The sequence below is a fragment of the Coturnix japonica genome, chromosome 5 (assembly GCF_054131305.1).
Source record: "Coturnix japonica strain WE chromosome 5, WE-NBRP24, whole genome shotgun sequence".
NCBI classification, from domain to species: Eukaryota; Metazoa; Chordata; class Aves; order Galliformes; family Phasianidae; genus Coturnix; species Coturnix japonica.
In genome coordinates this window covers 11645722-11662252 of record NC_140667.1, presented here as the reverse complement: position 1 = coordinate 11662252, position 16531 = coordinate 11645722, and the positions used below count along the sequence as shown (strand labels likewise).

At 35.5% G+C, this 16531-nt stretch overlaps 1 protein-coding gene across 2 annotated transcripts in view; it reads left to right on the top strand.

Annotated features, from left to right (window-relative positions):
• Positions 1–15428, top strand: part of KIF18A (kinesin family member 18A) — a 41217-nt gene extending 25789 nt beyond the window's left edge. For both annotated transcript variants that reach the window (XM_015863449.3, XM_015863450.3), the window contains exons 14-17: positions 9605–10082; positions 10345–10449; positions 13102–13211; positions 14509–15428. In XM_015863449.3, the coding sequence (XP_015718935.2) occupies positions 9605–10082; positions 10345–10449; positions 13102–13211; positions 14509–14657 (842 nt within the window). In that variant the 3' untranslated portion in view covers positions 14658–15428. The remainder of the gene's footprint in view (positions 1–9604; positions 10083–10344; positions 10450–13101; positions 13212–14508) is intronic.
• Positions 15429–16531: the final 1103 nt, after the last annotated feature.

Sequence of the window (16531 nt, the reverse complement as noted above, 5' to 3'; positions counted from 1 at the left end):
TATACCCTTGTATTATTCCAGCTATACATACAACAAAGCAGATTTGTTTAGTAAAAGACTTGAAGGTGTTATTGTGTTTCTGTCAAAACTCCTTTGAGAATTCAAGCACTGCAATATCTTGATTCCAGTGCTAGAACTAGAATTTTAAGTGCTAGCAGTTGAGCTCACAAAATGACTTGATTCAGATCATGTTTTGTTTATATAACTAGATAAGCACACTTGTGGAGAGAATGGAAGAGGCTGTTTTCCTTCATAGTTTTGATTGTAGTTATCTGCCTGAAACTTGTATGTTTAGCATAATCTCATTTTATTTAATAGTACTTAGAATGGGTGGCTTGTGAAAGTGTCAGTCTGACTGTGGAAGGAAAATGTGAATTTATTTAAACCTTTTACAAATTAGGAATTCAAGACTCGCACAGAATCAGTTTTCCCGTTGTCTGTCTTGTAAATATGAAAGGCAAGCAAGAAGCAATGCTGCTAGGTAGTACTTGTGTTATGGATGTGTTACTGATTCACTAAGGTCCAAGACTGACTGGGTATCTTTTCGTTTTTGCTTGAGCATCAAGGGAAGATGTATTGCTATATCCAAATACCTTTCCTGTGAACTCTATAAATTGTAACTAAATATTGATTGTAGTGATTGGCTTGTCATATGTGGGATATTGTCATAAGTCTGGATTTTTGTGGCTTACTTATAGTAGTGCAAGTTTTGTTGTGGAGTTCTATTTCTGTTCTGCTTTTCATCAAACGCTACTCCAGATCTATTCTTGCTCAGAAACACTAAAATCACTGTATGAATTCTGCTGGAACTTTTAAGGCATAAACTTCTCACCCTTATAGGATCAGTAGACAAATTCAATGGTTGTCTTGCAGATCTGAATGAAGTAGACATTCTCCGGTTCTAAATGTTGCACTGTATGGCTTTCTAAGTAAATGGATGCTATTTTTGAGAGTTTTTTTTTCTTTCCACCTGTGAATGGTGTCTTTCCTTAAAGATGTTCATAGAAATCTTTGTTTTTATTTTTGTTACTCTGTGTGAAAGGAAATAAGAAAAAATAGGTATTTCATCTCCTGCTTTTACTATAAGCAGGAGAAAACCAGTTAGAAAGAACCCTCTTTCAAGTGGAGGTGACGTAACAAAAAAGGATATGCTAAGTTCTGATTGGATATTCATCATGGTTTTTGTCTCTTAATCTAATTGTGCTCTTTCTGTTTGCTTTAAACTTGTTGTAGAAATGCATTACGATACTCCTAGGGTCCTCACATAAATCACCAATACCTGATATTCCTCATGAAGAGTCTACCTCTCTCCCGTTGGCAGCATAAGTCAGTGGGCTAACTTGAAATAAGTTTTCTTGAACAGCTTTTTCCTCGGGGGAATTTCTTGCTATAAAATTTATTGTTCAGCAGGTGGCTGTAATTCTACAGAAAATTGTAGGCATAACTGTACAGGATAAAAATGTCTACCAGATACCTCTGTATTGAGAACTTGAGACTTAAAATGGAATTGGAATCAAAATCAACTTTGCTTAAGGAATTTAAGTTCTAAAGTGTATTTCTCTGCTCAGGGGAAAAAATACTACTTATTAATGTATTTATAATTTCTACATTATTTTAATCTTTCTGCTCTTTCCTAAAATCTCATGAGTGTTTACATTGTCATTTCTGACATGTTGGATGATGAGGATGGAAAATGATTAATCCATTTCAGCTGTAAATAAAAGTGACTGAAGAAATTCCAGCAGAGCACAGAATAAATGCAATGAAATAGCTCTTCTTCCATTACGTGTTTGAAATCACTTGAAAAATACTTGGAAGTATTACATGGTATTATGCTATGGAAATAACTGCTCTTTTGCAGAAATAAACTAATAAAACTTAATAAAACTATTAAGAAAAAAGAAAAAACACCATAAATAAGAAAAAAAACACTTTAGCATGGTAAATGTAAAGTAGTAGAAAGTCAGCGTCCCAATCAGAAGTAGGAAGTATGTTTTTCCTTTAAAGATGAAATAAATAATTCAGTTCCTTCTCCCTCAAGTCATTTCAGAAGTATGCTTGGCAAATGTTAGCAGGAACTGATCTAAGATCTTAGCGAGCAAATAAAAAGGAAGAATTTTACAGATTTCTCCCCCATCACCACACACACGCGCGCACCTTTATCACGCTATTTTTTCACTTGTTTAAGATGCTGAGAAGGCAGTAGGGTTTTTGTGCTAATATATATGTATATATAGCTGTGTTACACAGCAGTTGATTTTTCTTGTATAAAAATCCATATTTCACCTATAATGTAACTGTGCAGCCTTATTGGGGGAAGGAGCAAAGCAGCTAATTTTTTGTGTTTTTATTCTTATTTTCCACAGTGTAAGTAGGGGGCAATGGTTTTTATTTTTTAACAACAATTGTTGTACTTGTTTCTAAGGGTGTGTGCAGTATCCATAAGTTATCTGTATTTACATATAGTAAATACATTTTCAGAATAACATTATGCACAAACATCTGTGCTTAAAGGATGCTGCTTAATTCTGCATATCGTAAAACATGAGGCACTGATTGCAGGAACTCAATTTTTAGTGATGCATTTATCTTTTGCTGACAGCTATTCTGGAGGGAACCTCGACATGTTTGAAATGCAAATTAATTGTTGATGAGTATTTTCTCATAAATTAAAATGCTTTAAATCCACTAACTCCTATTGGATTATAATTGCTGACTCTGGAAATCTGATGTGGCTGAATCAGTTCTGTAGATCAAGAAAAGTCAAGAAAGCAGGACCTTAACTTTTTATGGGTTACTCCATTAACTATGTTCTTACTAAAGAAGTAAGTCAAGATAATAAGTGACTTAAGAAAAGAATCTAAAAAAAAATAATAATGCCAAGTTCAAAGTATGAATTCTAGTAATTTAATGTAATTAATTAGAAGTAATTTAATTAATGAAATTAGTAATTCTAGTCTTGAATTCTAGTAATGTGTAGAACTGAAAGATTTTCTTATATGGAAAAGCTCTCCTTTGTTTAAAATACTATAAAGCTGTAGGGGGAAAGAACAAGATCAAAAGGCTAGCTGTTCTTTCAACATGTTTCTATGGTCAAATTATCAAGACAATAAATGTTCAGCGAGAACTACTTAAAGCTGGTAGGCTTTGCTGCAGTTTATGTAGCTTGTCACACTAATGCATTGTATGTATAATATTTAAAGGAATGTTTTGTACAGGATATAAGAATCTGTCCCTAATTTCTGATTGGAGTTATTTTTCTTCTACCACTGCAGGATTTTTGAATGTAACACGAAATAGCTTCAAATTTATCCTAAAATGAAACATTTTGATTTAATTGCAGATTGTTCAATTTAAATTATTTAAGAAATATTTTTTCCGTTGAATTTATTCGTTATCTATAGTACTTGATTATACATCCTTGGTACTTTTGTTTTCTTAAGTACGAAAAAAAAAATCACGTTCTTACAACATGACTGGCTTGGTGGTATAGTCGAGGGGTGGGTTGATGGTTGGACTAGATGAACTTAGCAGTCTTTTCCAACCTTAATGATTATATGATTCTATTCCATGACTGAAAATTCATCAGTTCCAGATCCTGTTCTCTGCTTGTGTTCTTTTGGAAGCCTTAACATGGTGTTTCCATAAATTCTTAACCATACTATTAATAGGTAATGTCTTTTAAAAACAGTTTATGAATGTACATTTGTTTTCACTCATTATTTTTAACTTTAATTGTACATTATAATTGTTTTTTTGTGAATCTAAAACGTCCAAATTTATGATCAACTTGACTGTTTCCATCAGGTTAAGTACACACTAGGAAAACCATGCAACTTCATTTAAAAATGGATTAAGACTTTGTTTGTGGCTGTTTAATGGAGAGCCATACAGGATTCAGAGCATAAACTGATGGGTGGAAAGCTATGATTGGTGTTTGCAGTTGTTTCTGTGAATAGGAAAGATCTTGGCATTGTTTCAGGCATCCCATTTCCGGAAGCCTTACTTTGCATTAGCAATGAAAGAATGAAATTGATTTACAGTGGGGGGGGGGGGGGGGGGGGGAGGGGGAAGTATCCATTACTTTCCCCCATTGACAAACATCCAAAAGTGAAGTCAATTTATTATATGGAATGACAGGAAAAATTGGGATGTAGTTGCACAGAGGAGAAGAATCATTAAAAATGCAAGAAGCATGCTGCTTGTCTACAGGGAGGATTCTTCATATATTGAACAGCTTTTTCACAGTTGTCCTGTATGACTGAGTATTTTTCTCATGCGGTGTAAAATGGTATTCCTGACCACTGGGACCCACAACAATGCAGCCTGAATTTTAGCCTTTTAGCTCACAGCTGTTCTGGTTTTTTTTAGGGTTGCTTTTTTTGTTTCTGCAAAACAATTGTTAAACTCACCTTTGCAGTGAGGTGCCTTTGGGTCACGAGGAGATTAAAGAAATGAAATTCATTCCCCAGACCTCATTTGCAATGCGGAATTCCACAAGTCAGTTGTTAAAAGAATCAAAATGTATGATTAGTATAGTAATTGGATCAATCATTGGTTGCTCAGAAATGTTTATTGAAATGAATACATTAATATTTGATTTTGCTTTAGCAGAACAACCTGGCAGACTTAATTTAGAACGTTTCCAGAAATATTCCCCTTATGTGCTTGTATTAACATCAGTTCCAGAAGACAGGTCTTGGCCATTACTTTGTCCTCTGCATCAATTAGATCTAGCCCAATTTATCATTTCTCTTGTCATTAATTCTACTTGCTTTTTTTGTGACTCATTCTGTAAATATTGCATTGTTCTTCATATTAGCTTGTGTTTTTGCAAATGTCTAATACTACTTTTTCTACTGATAAACAGGTAGTAAAGAAAGTTAATGACAAAAGCTACTTCACACTGTTTGGGTGGGGGTTGCTCAGTTATGGATGACTTTTACTTTTTAATTGATTGAATTTGGTAAGAATAACAATATATGAAAAGGAATATGACAATTACTCTTTAAACTGGATTTCAGTCTGGGAAGGTTGAGCCCATCTACTCTGCACTGTTGAGAACTCATTCTGGAGTACTTCATCCAGACTTGCAGTTCTCAATATAGAAGAGATGTGGACCTGCTAGGGCACATCCAGAGAAGGGGCACAAAGATGGTCCAAGTGATTAACACCTCCCCTTTGAGGACAGATAGAGTTGGGGGCTGTTCACCCTAAAGAAGAGAAGGCTTTGGAGAGACTTAGTAGTGGCCTCTCAGTATCTAAATGAGGCTATAAGAAACAAGGGGACCGATTCTTTAGCAGGATCTGTTGTGCTGGAAAAAGGAGCTGATTTGAAACTAGAACAGGATGGTTTGGTTTGATTGTAATAGGCTTTTAGGATGATGGTAGTAAAGTGCTGATACTCCAGGTCAAACTGGACTGACCTCTGAGCACCTGATCAAGCTGTGCATGTCCCTGCTCATTGAAGAGGAGTTGGGCTAGGTGACCTTTAAAGTCTCATTCTAACTAAGGATTCTGTGACAAACATCTAAGTGATTGAGGCAGGCCAGGGAACACTGTGAAACTTAAGAAGGCAGCTGGGGAAAAATCTGGAGGGGCTCCTCTAAGAAGGTAATGTCAACAAACAGCCCAGCTGAACAGTGAACAATGCAGCAGGCTCTAAGTAATCCAGGAGATTGTGAATCCAGGAGATTGTGAAGTGTGCAAAGGATGACCTTCTGGTCCAGGTATTAGAAAAATTAACCAGAGAAGTGGTACTGGACCTGGTGCTCACTGATGCAGAGGAGGTTGTTATAGAGGTTAAGACTGAAGGTAGTCTGGGCTGTAGTGACCGTGCTCTAGTTGAGTTTGTGATCTCAGGGAAGATGGGTCTGGCAAAGAATGGAGTAAGGACCCGAAAAGTAAGAAGAGGCAGAAAACTAGCATGGCTGAACATGCATCTGCTATTCAAGCTGAGGAATATAAGAAGGGATCTAGAGAGGCTTGGGACGTGAGCCCATATAAATGTAGTAAATTTCAACAAGGTGAGTGCAAGGTGCTATTCTTTGGATTGCTTGGTCTAGACAATCCCACCTACATGTATGGTCTGGGAAAAGAATTCACTGAGAGTAGCCCTGAAGAGAAGGACGTGGTAGTCCAGGTGGGTGAAAAGCTGGGCACGGATCAGAAGTATGCACCTACAAAAGACCAACAGTGTCTTGGGTAGCATCCAAAGAGGTGCCCAGCAGGGAGAGTGAGATGACTGTCCCCATCTGCTCTGCCCTCATGTGGCTCCATCTGGAGAACTGCATCTGGATCTGTGATCCTCAAGAAACAAAGGACATGGAGCTGCTGAAGCATGTCTAGAGGGTGGACTGCGAGCCACAGAGATGATCAGAGGTCTGTCTGGAGCACCTCTTATGTGAAGAAATGCTGCGGGAGCAGGCTTGTTGAACTTAGTGAAGATGTTGTTAGGAATGTTGTTGTTTCCTTTTTTTATGAGTGACTTAATGCTTTTTTTTTTTGTTGTTGTTAATACTTCTTGCTCTGAGTTTAATTCCAGAAATAATTAGGTTTTAAAAATAGGTCTGGATTTTGACTAACAGCTTATATTTGCCCTATGTGGAATTGTTGAAATTGTCTATTCATGTAAATGTATTACAGTGTGAATTACAGTTTATTGTGATGAAATTCAAGAAATTATTAATGTTGGCAATAGTTCTATGTTCTTTACCTATCTCATTCATGGTTTAAATGCTTGCATTTACGGTTAATTTAAAATTGCTTCCAGTATAAAAATGCTTCCAGTATTCAGTCCTGAAGAAGCTTCTAAAACTTGGCACTCTCTCTCACCAAAATGTTTCCCCATCAGACTTCCTTCCTAGTACCTTTAGGACATTAGCAAAACCTCACTGCCTTACAGTAAGCAAACTTTCTGAAACTGGAAACTCTGTCATAATGCAACAGCAGAAGAAGAGAATTCTAACCATTCTTTTTCCCGAAACATGCTCTTGCAGATGCAGATGAGCAGGAGGAAAAAAATCTTAATAAATAAATATTTTAAAATCTGTTTTAAAACATCTAATGGATAGTTATTTCAAAGACTAAGTTACAATATTATATAGTGATTTTTATTTTTTTATTATTTAAGGCTATAAGATCTTCTGTTAACTACTTTTGTGTGTAGGGACCAGAAAATAAAAAAAAAAATTGGAGGAGAAAGGCTGGTATGGAATGTCTTCTATGGAGAATGTTGTTCTTTCAGAAAACCAACATTAATGGGAGCGAGTTAATGAAGCAGGATTTTGTTGATTAATCAAGGAATTAATGAAGCATAACATTGTTGATAGTGTCACAAATTGCATTCAAGTTATTGTGTCAACTTTTTGTTGCACTTCATCTGGAGTATATTGACAATACATTAGGCTAAGTTTAGTAATAATATGAGGAATATACATTTTTTGCTTTGTTTAAAAAAAACCCCTTGCATACATTGTGTATAACAAGGCAATCTGTAATAGGTGCATGCACAAATGCATCTATGTATAAATAAGCATTCAAATTCCATTTGTTTTGCGTCAAGCAAATTTCTTAGGCTTGAACTTTACTTCTTTTTAAAGCTGAAAACTTCACAACAGAATTGTTACTGTTCATGTAATTGTCTGTGAAACTCATAAGTAGCTTAGCTTCGCTTAACCTATTTTATTGTTTAGGAATTGTTGGTTAAGATTATGTTCTCCGTTTAAACGTTTTCACTGAAAATGAGCCCTTCAGTGTGGGATGTTTATTTTTACATGGTTTCACTATTAAATGTTGGTGATTCAGAATAGATTTGTGCCATATATATTGCATCTAATTTACTTGCTGCTTTGACAATGCTTTGGTACTACCTGCTCCATCTTCACCAAACATGTTTAGGATTCATGGTAGTTTTTAAATCGTCCTCTACTTCCTCGCAGCTCTGATTTATTTCATCTAATTAGCTATCATCTCTAGATGGTCATGAAGCACCTATCATATGCTGTGTCTAGTTTCAAAGTATGTAGTGACTGCCTAGGAAATGCTGAGATCTCCCTTCTTTTGAATGCTTTTATTCAGTGAGGCTTTTATATACTAAGGAAAACTCCCAAGTGTGATTTTAAATAAACGGTATTCTTAAGGTTTTTTGTCTACAGTAGGTTGGATTTAAACAGCGACTTACAACAGTAATGAGAAGTGGTCTACAGTCAGAGAAAGATTCATTCACACTTCTGTAAGAAATCAAACTTGGGCAGGCAGGAGGTAGATGCAATATCTTGAATCAATTTTTCTCCCCTTCAAAGAATTATTATTGAACTACTAAAATAGCACATTAATAATGATGTAAGTGAAGTTAGGCATCCTGGGAAGTTTGAACTAATTCTCATTCTGGAGCAAAAAGTATGGAGTTTTAGGGATATTTTTAACACTGGTAAATGAATACTGTAGTTAATTCCTGAGTAACTTTGAGCAATTTAAAAGCATGAGTGGTTTTTGTCTTAGTTTTCTACAATGTAGTTACTGCTTAGGAGTGTAGGAAGGGTAACCGATTGATATAATGCCTACAGGCTGAAGTGGGGCCAGTCCATGTTTAAGTGTTTAAGGATGGTGGCCTTTTTCTTGCTCTTTTCATGCAAAGTTGCATATAGAAGCACTTTGTTTTCTGGCAGGTCTCTTCAGCCCTTGATTTGTGTGTCTGTCTCACTTCCTCCCTCTCTGACACTTAATTTTCTGCATTTAACTACTTGTGGTTGACTTAAGTCACTGCTAGACTAGCTGTTTCAACAGTCTTTAGATCAGTCTCCTTCCCTGAAAACTTAAATAAGAGTTTTTTCCATTTTGCTTTTAAGATTGCTTTTGTTTTCAAGTAGGTGGCAATAAAAATATTTTGACGCTTCCTGAAAAATGCTACAAATCAGGATGAATCACAGCAATGGCCAACTGGTGCTGCATTGCTTAGCTTTTTATTTCTAAGTGTGTTTGGGTTAGTTGGTCATTTAAATTAATAGTTTAGTTTTCTGGAGTAGATGTATCAAGATTAACAAAATTCAGACAACTGCTATGTTTGCCTTTTTCTAAAACACTACTGCCTCATTTGCAATGTTAAAGGATTTCTTTCCCTCTAACAGATTTGGACTCATTCTTGTATAATAATTGCTCGTTCTCCTGCATGTTACTTGATAGGAAAAAATGGCCATGTTTAGGAGGCAGCTGTAGATTACTGTGATGATACCATCTTAAATTAAGAGTTGTCATGGTAATGCTGTCATTTTCAATACTCTTACTCTTCCATTCCCTGTTGTAATGTCTCATCTTTTGCTTGTGATTACTTGTAATATCTCTGGGATTAACTATATGGGTCTATGCATATTTATAATACTTGGAGTGCCACAGAACAAATGCTGCCATCTGGACAATGCTGCATTAGAAGTAATAAAAGTTACATGATCTAATTAATATGTAGATGAAATAAATAGTATTTTTGTTAACTTATGCTAATATCTTTTGCTAATAAACATATTTCAGAAGGGAATAGAAGGGAAAAAGCATTGTTTAGGTGCTAAAGGTAGGTGAATGTGCTAACCAACTGCTGACCATTGTGCAGGTTCAAGTTCTGGCACACCGTCATGGGAAATGAAGAAAAATACACAGCTAGTGGAGTTTTCAGTGCCACCACAGAAACAAACTAGGCGAAAGCTAATGGACTGTCCAGTCAAAACTCCAAGTCCTGCTGCATCCAAGCACTACAGCCTTTGTCATTTGGAGGATTCTCTCAGCAAGGAAATTCGGCCTATTGTGTATACACCAGAATCTTGCAGAAAAACAGAAAGCAGCTGTTCACAGACTGTGTTAAAACAAGCATTACACCTGGCGGGCCTTCAGGAAACGAATGAATGCAATACAGGTATTCAGCTGAGAAAACCCACTGTTACAGACTCTACATGTGATGTTATCATAGAGTGTGATGAAGATAGAATGGACTCAACAGTAATTCTCAGCAAAGGTGCAAGTGAAACAAATGCAATATCTATTGACTCATCTGCAAAGGAGCCACAACCATGCAGCAATAGCATTCTTCAAAGGTATTTTTTTGTTTCTATTTCCTAAATGTTTTAATACTATTTATTTTTAAGAACCTATCTTTTTGTCATTGATGTAAGGGTTACAAGTAAAATTAACTAATGCTTTGAAAAACAAGCCTTCGATTTTAATTAGCATCAGATACAATTCTGCTGTTATTTGAAATCAATGATATGTTAGTAATAAGAAATGAGGATTAAGTCAGCAGTTCTATTTGCCTTCTCTCCTGAATAGATTTCATAAAGTACAATCATTTTATTTCAGACTTGGTCTCGCTTCCTTGAAAAACAGAAATCCTGCTTCAGTACTTGAGAAGCCCTCGTATATGGCAATGACTTCAGCTGCTGAGAGAAAACGAAAGGTGCTAAGGTAAGGTGTAGCAGAAATGCAAGTTGTGGCCTGAAGCAGTGATTGAGCACTTGGTGGGAAGGCAGGGCCAACACAGGGGAGTTCAGGTGCAAGCAATGTACCAGAGTGACAAGAAGGTCTAGAGCTAGGGTCCACCCTTCCCAGACCTTGAGAGTTGGCGCTAGAGGCAAGGGAAGCTTGCTGAAGATTCCTGCCTAACAGGTCTTCCAAAGGTAAGCAGCTTTTTTCCTTTATTTCTGCACCTGCTGCTGCTGCACTTGAGTTTCTCCTCTCTTGCTGCAGCCTGGGACTTTGCTATGCCGCTACCATTGTTGTTTTCCATCGCATTATAGTGTTACATAAGGTGAAAGTTAATTCCTGCAGTTCCATTTAAATGAGTTTATGTTTATTTCTCTTGTTCTTACTACAGTTTTGGTGTAATTTCAAATTCAAAAGCATCTGATGTAAGTCATCCAAATCTGCGTATGAGATGCTCTGACTCAAATATTTGACAAATCAAATAATTCTCTCAATTAATTGAGAAAAATGGTTTTTAGCTTGCTTTTAGTTTAGATGTTTCTGTTTTGTGGTTTTTTTAGTAGAATGAGTATAGACCAGCATATCTTCTATATCTGCTGTTGACTCAATAGAAAAATATCACATAATTCTGAAAAAAGGAAATTGTCATCATCCAAGAATCTAATTTATTTGGAAATGTTGTGCTTTCTCTGGAAGACATAAGACTGCCAAAATGGAAAGTGGAGAAAATACTGACAATACTTGTGGTCATTTCCTTTGTTTTTCTAATAATTCACTTCCACTCTGAGTTATGACTTCATTCTTGTAGTTTGTTCTGGTTGTTCTCTCCCATTTCATCAGTTCTGTATTTAGACCTGGAAAGAGGTTTGGTGGGAGTGGCAGAAAAGCTGCAACTGCAAAGGGACTAAGTGGAGTCATGTTGCTTATTGTTTGTTTTTTGTTTAAAATTACTTAACGTATTTGAGGGTAACCTGTCAGGTCTGTATTGATGAAACGGCTCCCTTTTCTTTCCTCAAATGATCAAAAATTGGTGCAACTTTTTAATAGATCATAGCGTAAGTCACCTTCTGCTATGCAGCCAGTGGAGCCGCCACCTAATGGTCTTGAAACAATTTTAGAAGACATATTAGAAACAAGTTCTACAGCTGTGTCTCAGGGAATGAAAGAAACTTAAAGAACTATTTATTAGTATCATTGAAATAGAAAGTTTTCCTGGAAAAATAAAATGTTCTAATTGTTACTACCTTGTTAAATACTTTCCTTCTGGAATGAGGAAGGAGGCGTGTTATGCACTTCCAATTGTTCAGACAGTTATGAGTTAAACAAAATAATTTATTTGCTCTCTGAAACAGAACATGTTGCCTCAGTTCTCCTTAAGGAAGAGTAACTGAACTTTTGGGGCCTGCTTTCTCTGATCTTAAGGCATATGTTTTAAGACAAGCTCCAGGAGTGTTCTTGACTAAAACTCTTTATGCCTTTCTCTCGGTGTTTATGAAGGAGTGAAAGCTACTTATTTGTCACAGGAAAAAGGATAGTCCTTTCTTATCAAAGGGTCTCTTTTCAATTCATCTTTGTTATTTTTCCCATTCTCTTTCATGCTTTACATGTTTGCATTTGTTCACCCCAGTTGCTCATCTCCTACTAACATGAAAATAAGAATATAGATTTCAGACATTCTCTATGCTGTTAATATAATTAGAAATGGTTGTACTGTTAGGAGATAAGTCAGTCAGATTACAGGGACTGTTTTTACTAAGTAGAGCTTAGGCTAATAAGATAGTAATGCTGTTCCAAGAAGCAGTAATGTGACTAGATCATAGGGCAGATACAGGACAGACCTTGGTCTTCACTGCTTGCTATATATTTTCAGAAAACTATTAAAAGCACTAGTACAAGTTAGAAGACTATAAATAGAGATAATACAATCCCATTAGAGGGATGGTTAAAGCACAGAAACTTTGACACAAAAAGAATGAACTTGTTTATGAGGCAGTCTTACAAGAGTGAAACCAGGGATTCAAGTGAGGTAAGCGTGTAAGGCTGAGATTACAGATAGGTTCATATTTTTCCCTGTAGACTTTAATTCCATCATATTAAAAGGCATAAAATACACTTCTTCTTAGTGAGTTTGAAGCTATAGTATCTTTATTGCAGCTTCTCTGGAAAGTAGAGAAGCCACAGATTCCACTGCTGTTGGAGCCTATAGAACAACTACTGTAGCAGTAAAAAGTTTGATCAGTGTGCATTCCTTGAACAAGTCACTTCAGAGGTGTTGCACCTAAGTTAAAGCTGTTTCTTAATGTAATCATGTGGTGTTTAATGACCATCAAACTGACTTCTGTGGTTTTTCCAGGAGATAATGTCATGTGTTCCTCACTTCAAAATTAAGCAATGTTAAGTCTCATTTTCACAGCTGAAATATTCTTCTCAATTGTTTTTTTTTAAAGAGGAAGAAAAGAAGAATTGTTCCCATATATGAGCATCATAGAGAAATAAGTTCATTCTTTTATTTAGCTGTGAACTACCGATACTAGATAATGCTATTTAATTTTTTTTTATATTTTGGAAGAATAAATTTGCTTTAATATAGCTTAATCACATGACTGAGAGCAAAATCTCTGGCTGTTCTTCCAGTTCTACATCAAATGTTGGCTTAGGTAATCTGCAAGACCCAGTTTCTCCAAAACGTGCCCGACAAGGAATCTTGTTAAACAACAGAGTATTGAGAGTACCCAAAATGTCAGGTAAGTGTCAAAACACTGTGTGGGCAGTGAAGTTTTTGTAGGAAGTTCAAATTTGAGGTTAATGCACAGAGTTCAGGTGACTTAGCACACATGCTTCTTTGATCAGTATTGGTTTGAATTATATACCTATGAATTTAATAATAAATACAATATATAATAAGAAATATAATTCTGAACATCCTGTGAACAGGATAGTAACTAATGAAAACTCAATATTATTGTAAGCTTGGTGAAGAAAACCTTCTTACAAAGCTGAGGGCTGCCACCAAAAACTTTCTTTGCTGGTTAAAGTTTGAAATCTAGTACCACTTTATTTTTTTATGTTTTTTTTATTTTTGCCAATTGTAGTTCATCAAACTAAAATAATCTAACAACTTGATAGCAGTTCTTTACTGTTTTCCTCATTTGGTGATTCTGTACTGTTTTTAAAGAGATCAGTGTTCTATAATGTATACTTGAGCACTATTTTGGATCAGTGCAGTAGTTGAGGAGAAAAAATTAAATCACTGTTTAGGAGTTACTTTGCTCCAGACATAGTTTATAATAGTATCAGATTGTATTCCATGGAAGTTTACTACAATAACCTCAGTTTTTTTCATAAGCCTTTTGTTTTCTACTTTCCAAAAATTTCTGCCTTTGAGTTCATGATGCTTGGTTTTTTGGCACCTGCAATAGAGCAATCATGTAGCTTTTGTCACAGGCATTACCCTTGTTTGTCAGTGTGTAGCTTCTTCTTAGATGAGAACTGCTGTGGGACATACAATTAGATATGAATATGTTATACATGAATATATGTTGTATATGTTATATGAATATGTTACACGTTTTCAAAGTTTAACTGAACACAAAGTACACCTTACTGCCAAAAATGTGCATTATAGGAGTAGAATGAAGCACCACTAAGTCCCTAGAAAGAAAAGTAGCATCCAAATTGAGTACAAAAAAGTTTCTCAAAAGATGAAAAGCTAATTTTTTAGTTTTGCTATGTATGTACTAAAGATCAAGAAAACCAGGGCGTTTCTATGATTTTCATGATCACTGGGCCTTTTTCTTTATGGAACATTCTGTGTTTAAGTTTAGGGTCATATTGTTGGACTGGCTAAGCAAATAGCGAACCTGGTTGACTGAGCTTGGATTGATCCACATGTTTTGCATATCAAAATCTGTCTTTTAGTAAGGGCTAACAATCTGTGTCAGAAATCTTAGGAATACTCTGAAAAGGAGATCCAGATAGCCCAAATTCTGTTTCTTTATTGGATGAATGTCTTCTGTTTGTAATAATGTCTTTCTTCATTAGGAATTAAAACAAAGAGCTTGAAGCAAGAACAGGATGTGCCAAGAAACCTTGTAAGAAGCTTTTCTGAAGGAAATGTAGCAGTAGGTGTTAAATCACAGACATCCAAAAGCCTTTTGCTTCATGTTTGCAAGAAAAAAAATAGGATTTAGATTCTGACTTCATCCATATTTCAAATGGGACTGATGGAAAGCAAGTGAGAACAGTGACTTTTGTTTTCCTCTGCTAAATTATTCTGTTAAAGATGTCTCTCTCAGTAATGCAGTGTTTTATAAGACCCACTTACTGGAAATATCTGTATTTTGTCAAACTTTAAAATAAAGTACATTTGTTTTTTGTCTCCTCTTTGAAGCTTACAAATGTTCTTGATATAATAGCGTATGAATGTGAAATATTATTTGAAGTTGTGAATTTAGAAGTGGATGGTAATACCTTACACTGTAATTGTTGTGAGCTTCCCTGTGTATGACTAGAAGATTAAGACTTGATAAGTTGTAAGACTTGAAAAGTTACAGCACCACTAATTGCCTTTAAAGATCCTCTAATTCTTTACCCACACTCAATTTTCTAATAATTTTGCGATAGAGAAGCTAGGAATTCTTTTGTCCTGCTAATCATTTGTCACTGAAATTTTATAGTATTAATACTGTGAAAGATGTTCAGTGTACTTATGTTCAGCATTAGCATGCCATCTTATTCTTAGCTAGCATCCCAATTTTGGATAGCTAATACCAATATAGTATACCTGGAGGAAGGAAAAATACAGGAAGGATTTAATTTTTTTTAGTGTGTTACGTCTAAAATGTTTTAACTTTTTACTGTTTTACTTGTACATGTTTTTAACTTGTTTTTCCATTTTTAACTGATTTATAAATTGGTTAATTATGTAAATAACTTTGAATAAATTTTAGTTATAAACAAGAGCAGTATGTGAATTGACTTTGAAGAAAAATTACTTTTTCTTACCTGTGAAAGAGTCAGTATTTTTAGGGGCGCTAAGATCTACTAGTTCATGCTATATGTGTTGATAGCTAAATGTTCAGAGACAAAGAGTTGCACAGTTATGTTGTAAACCTGGAATCCAGCTTACCCTTAGCAATGTTGTGCTGGTGTATTTGGCATGTACAAGGTAAGTGGTAAGTATATCTGTGAACTTTCCCAAACTAATTAGAAGCAGAGGAAGAAGTCCAGTAACCAGTTATCCTAATGTCAAGAACCTGTCTAAATTCAGGAAGCAACTTGCAATTCAGTAAGCTAGGTGGCATAAAGTGTGCTGCAGAACAATGTTCTGGCTTTCAGCAATTTTAAAGGGCTAAAGGGTTGCACACACACTTAACATGGTGGAAATAGCAACAAGTTTTCTTGCAAAAGCAGTGAACTAGATTACATTGTCTGATAGCCTTTATTAAATTTGTTCCTAAAAATATTTTAAGTATTTCCAAATCTTTGTAGGTTTATACAAGCATTTTTGCTCTCTGTAGCCCTTGATATTTAGGCCAACTACTGCAAACCTTTGCTGTTCATCTTTCTAGCTGACACATTGGTGGCTGTTGATGCAGTTGAGAGTTTTAAGACCACTTGTGAAGAAGGAAATAGTAACTACCTATTTAAACTTCAATGATCACTTATGGGAGGAGCTGAGGTATCAGAGTCTTTCTTCATCAGCAATGTTCAAAGAAGCAACAGTTCCTTTAAAATAAGCATCGGTGGTTAAAAATGAAGAAATTAAATCACCTTCTTATGTTCTAAAAGGGTTATATGTGATAGAGTCATTGTGGAGAGCACAGGTTGGTGCATAGTGAAGACTGGGAAAAATGTTGGCTGTTGAAAAGGTTTGTATGGAAAGCATCTTAAATATAAGAAAAGCATTTAAAAAAGAGTTTGGGAGTGACTTGTATCCCAGTCATATGTTAAAATAAATAGAAGGAAATGAATGGGGAGGAAGTGATTTTAATACTTCTCTACCATGCTGAACAACATGTTTTGGGGGTTAATTTTACCCTAGTACCAGTCTGAAATTGTAGAG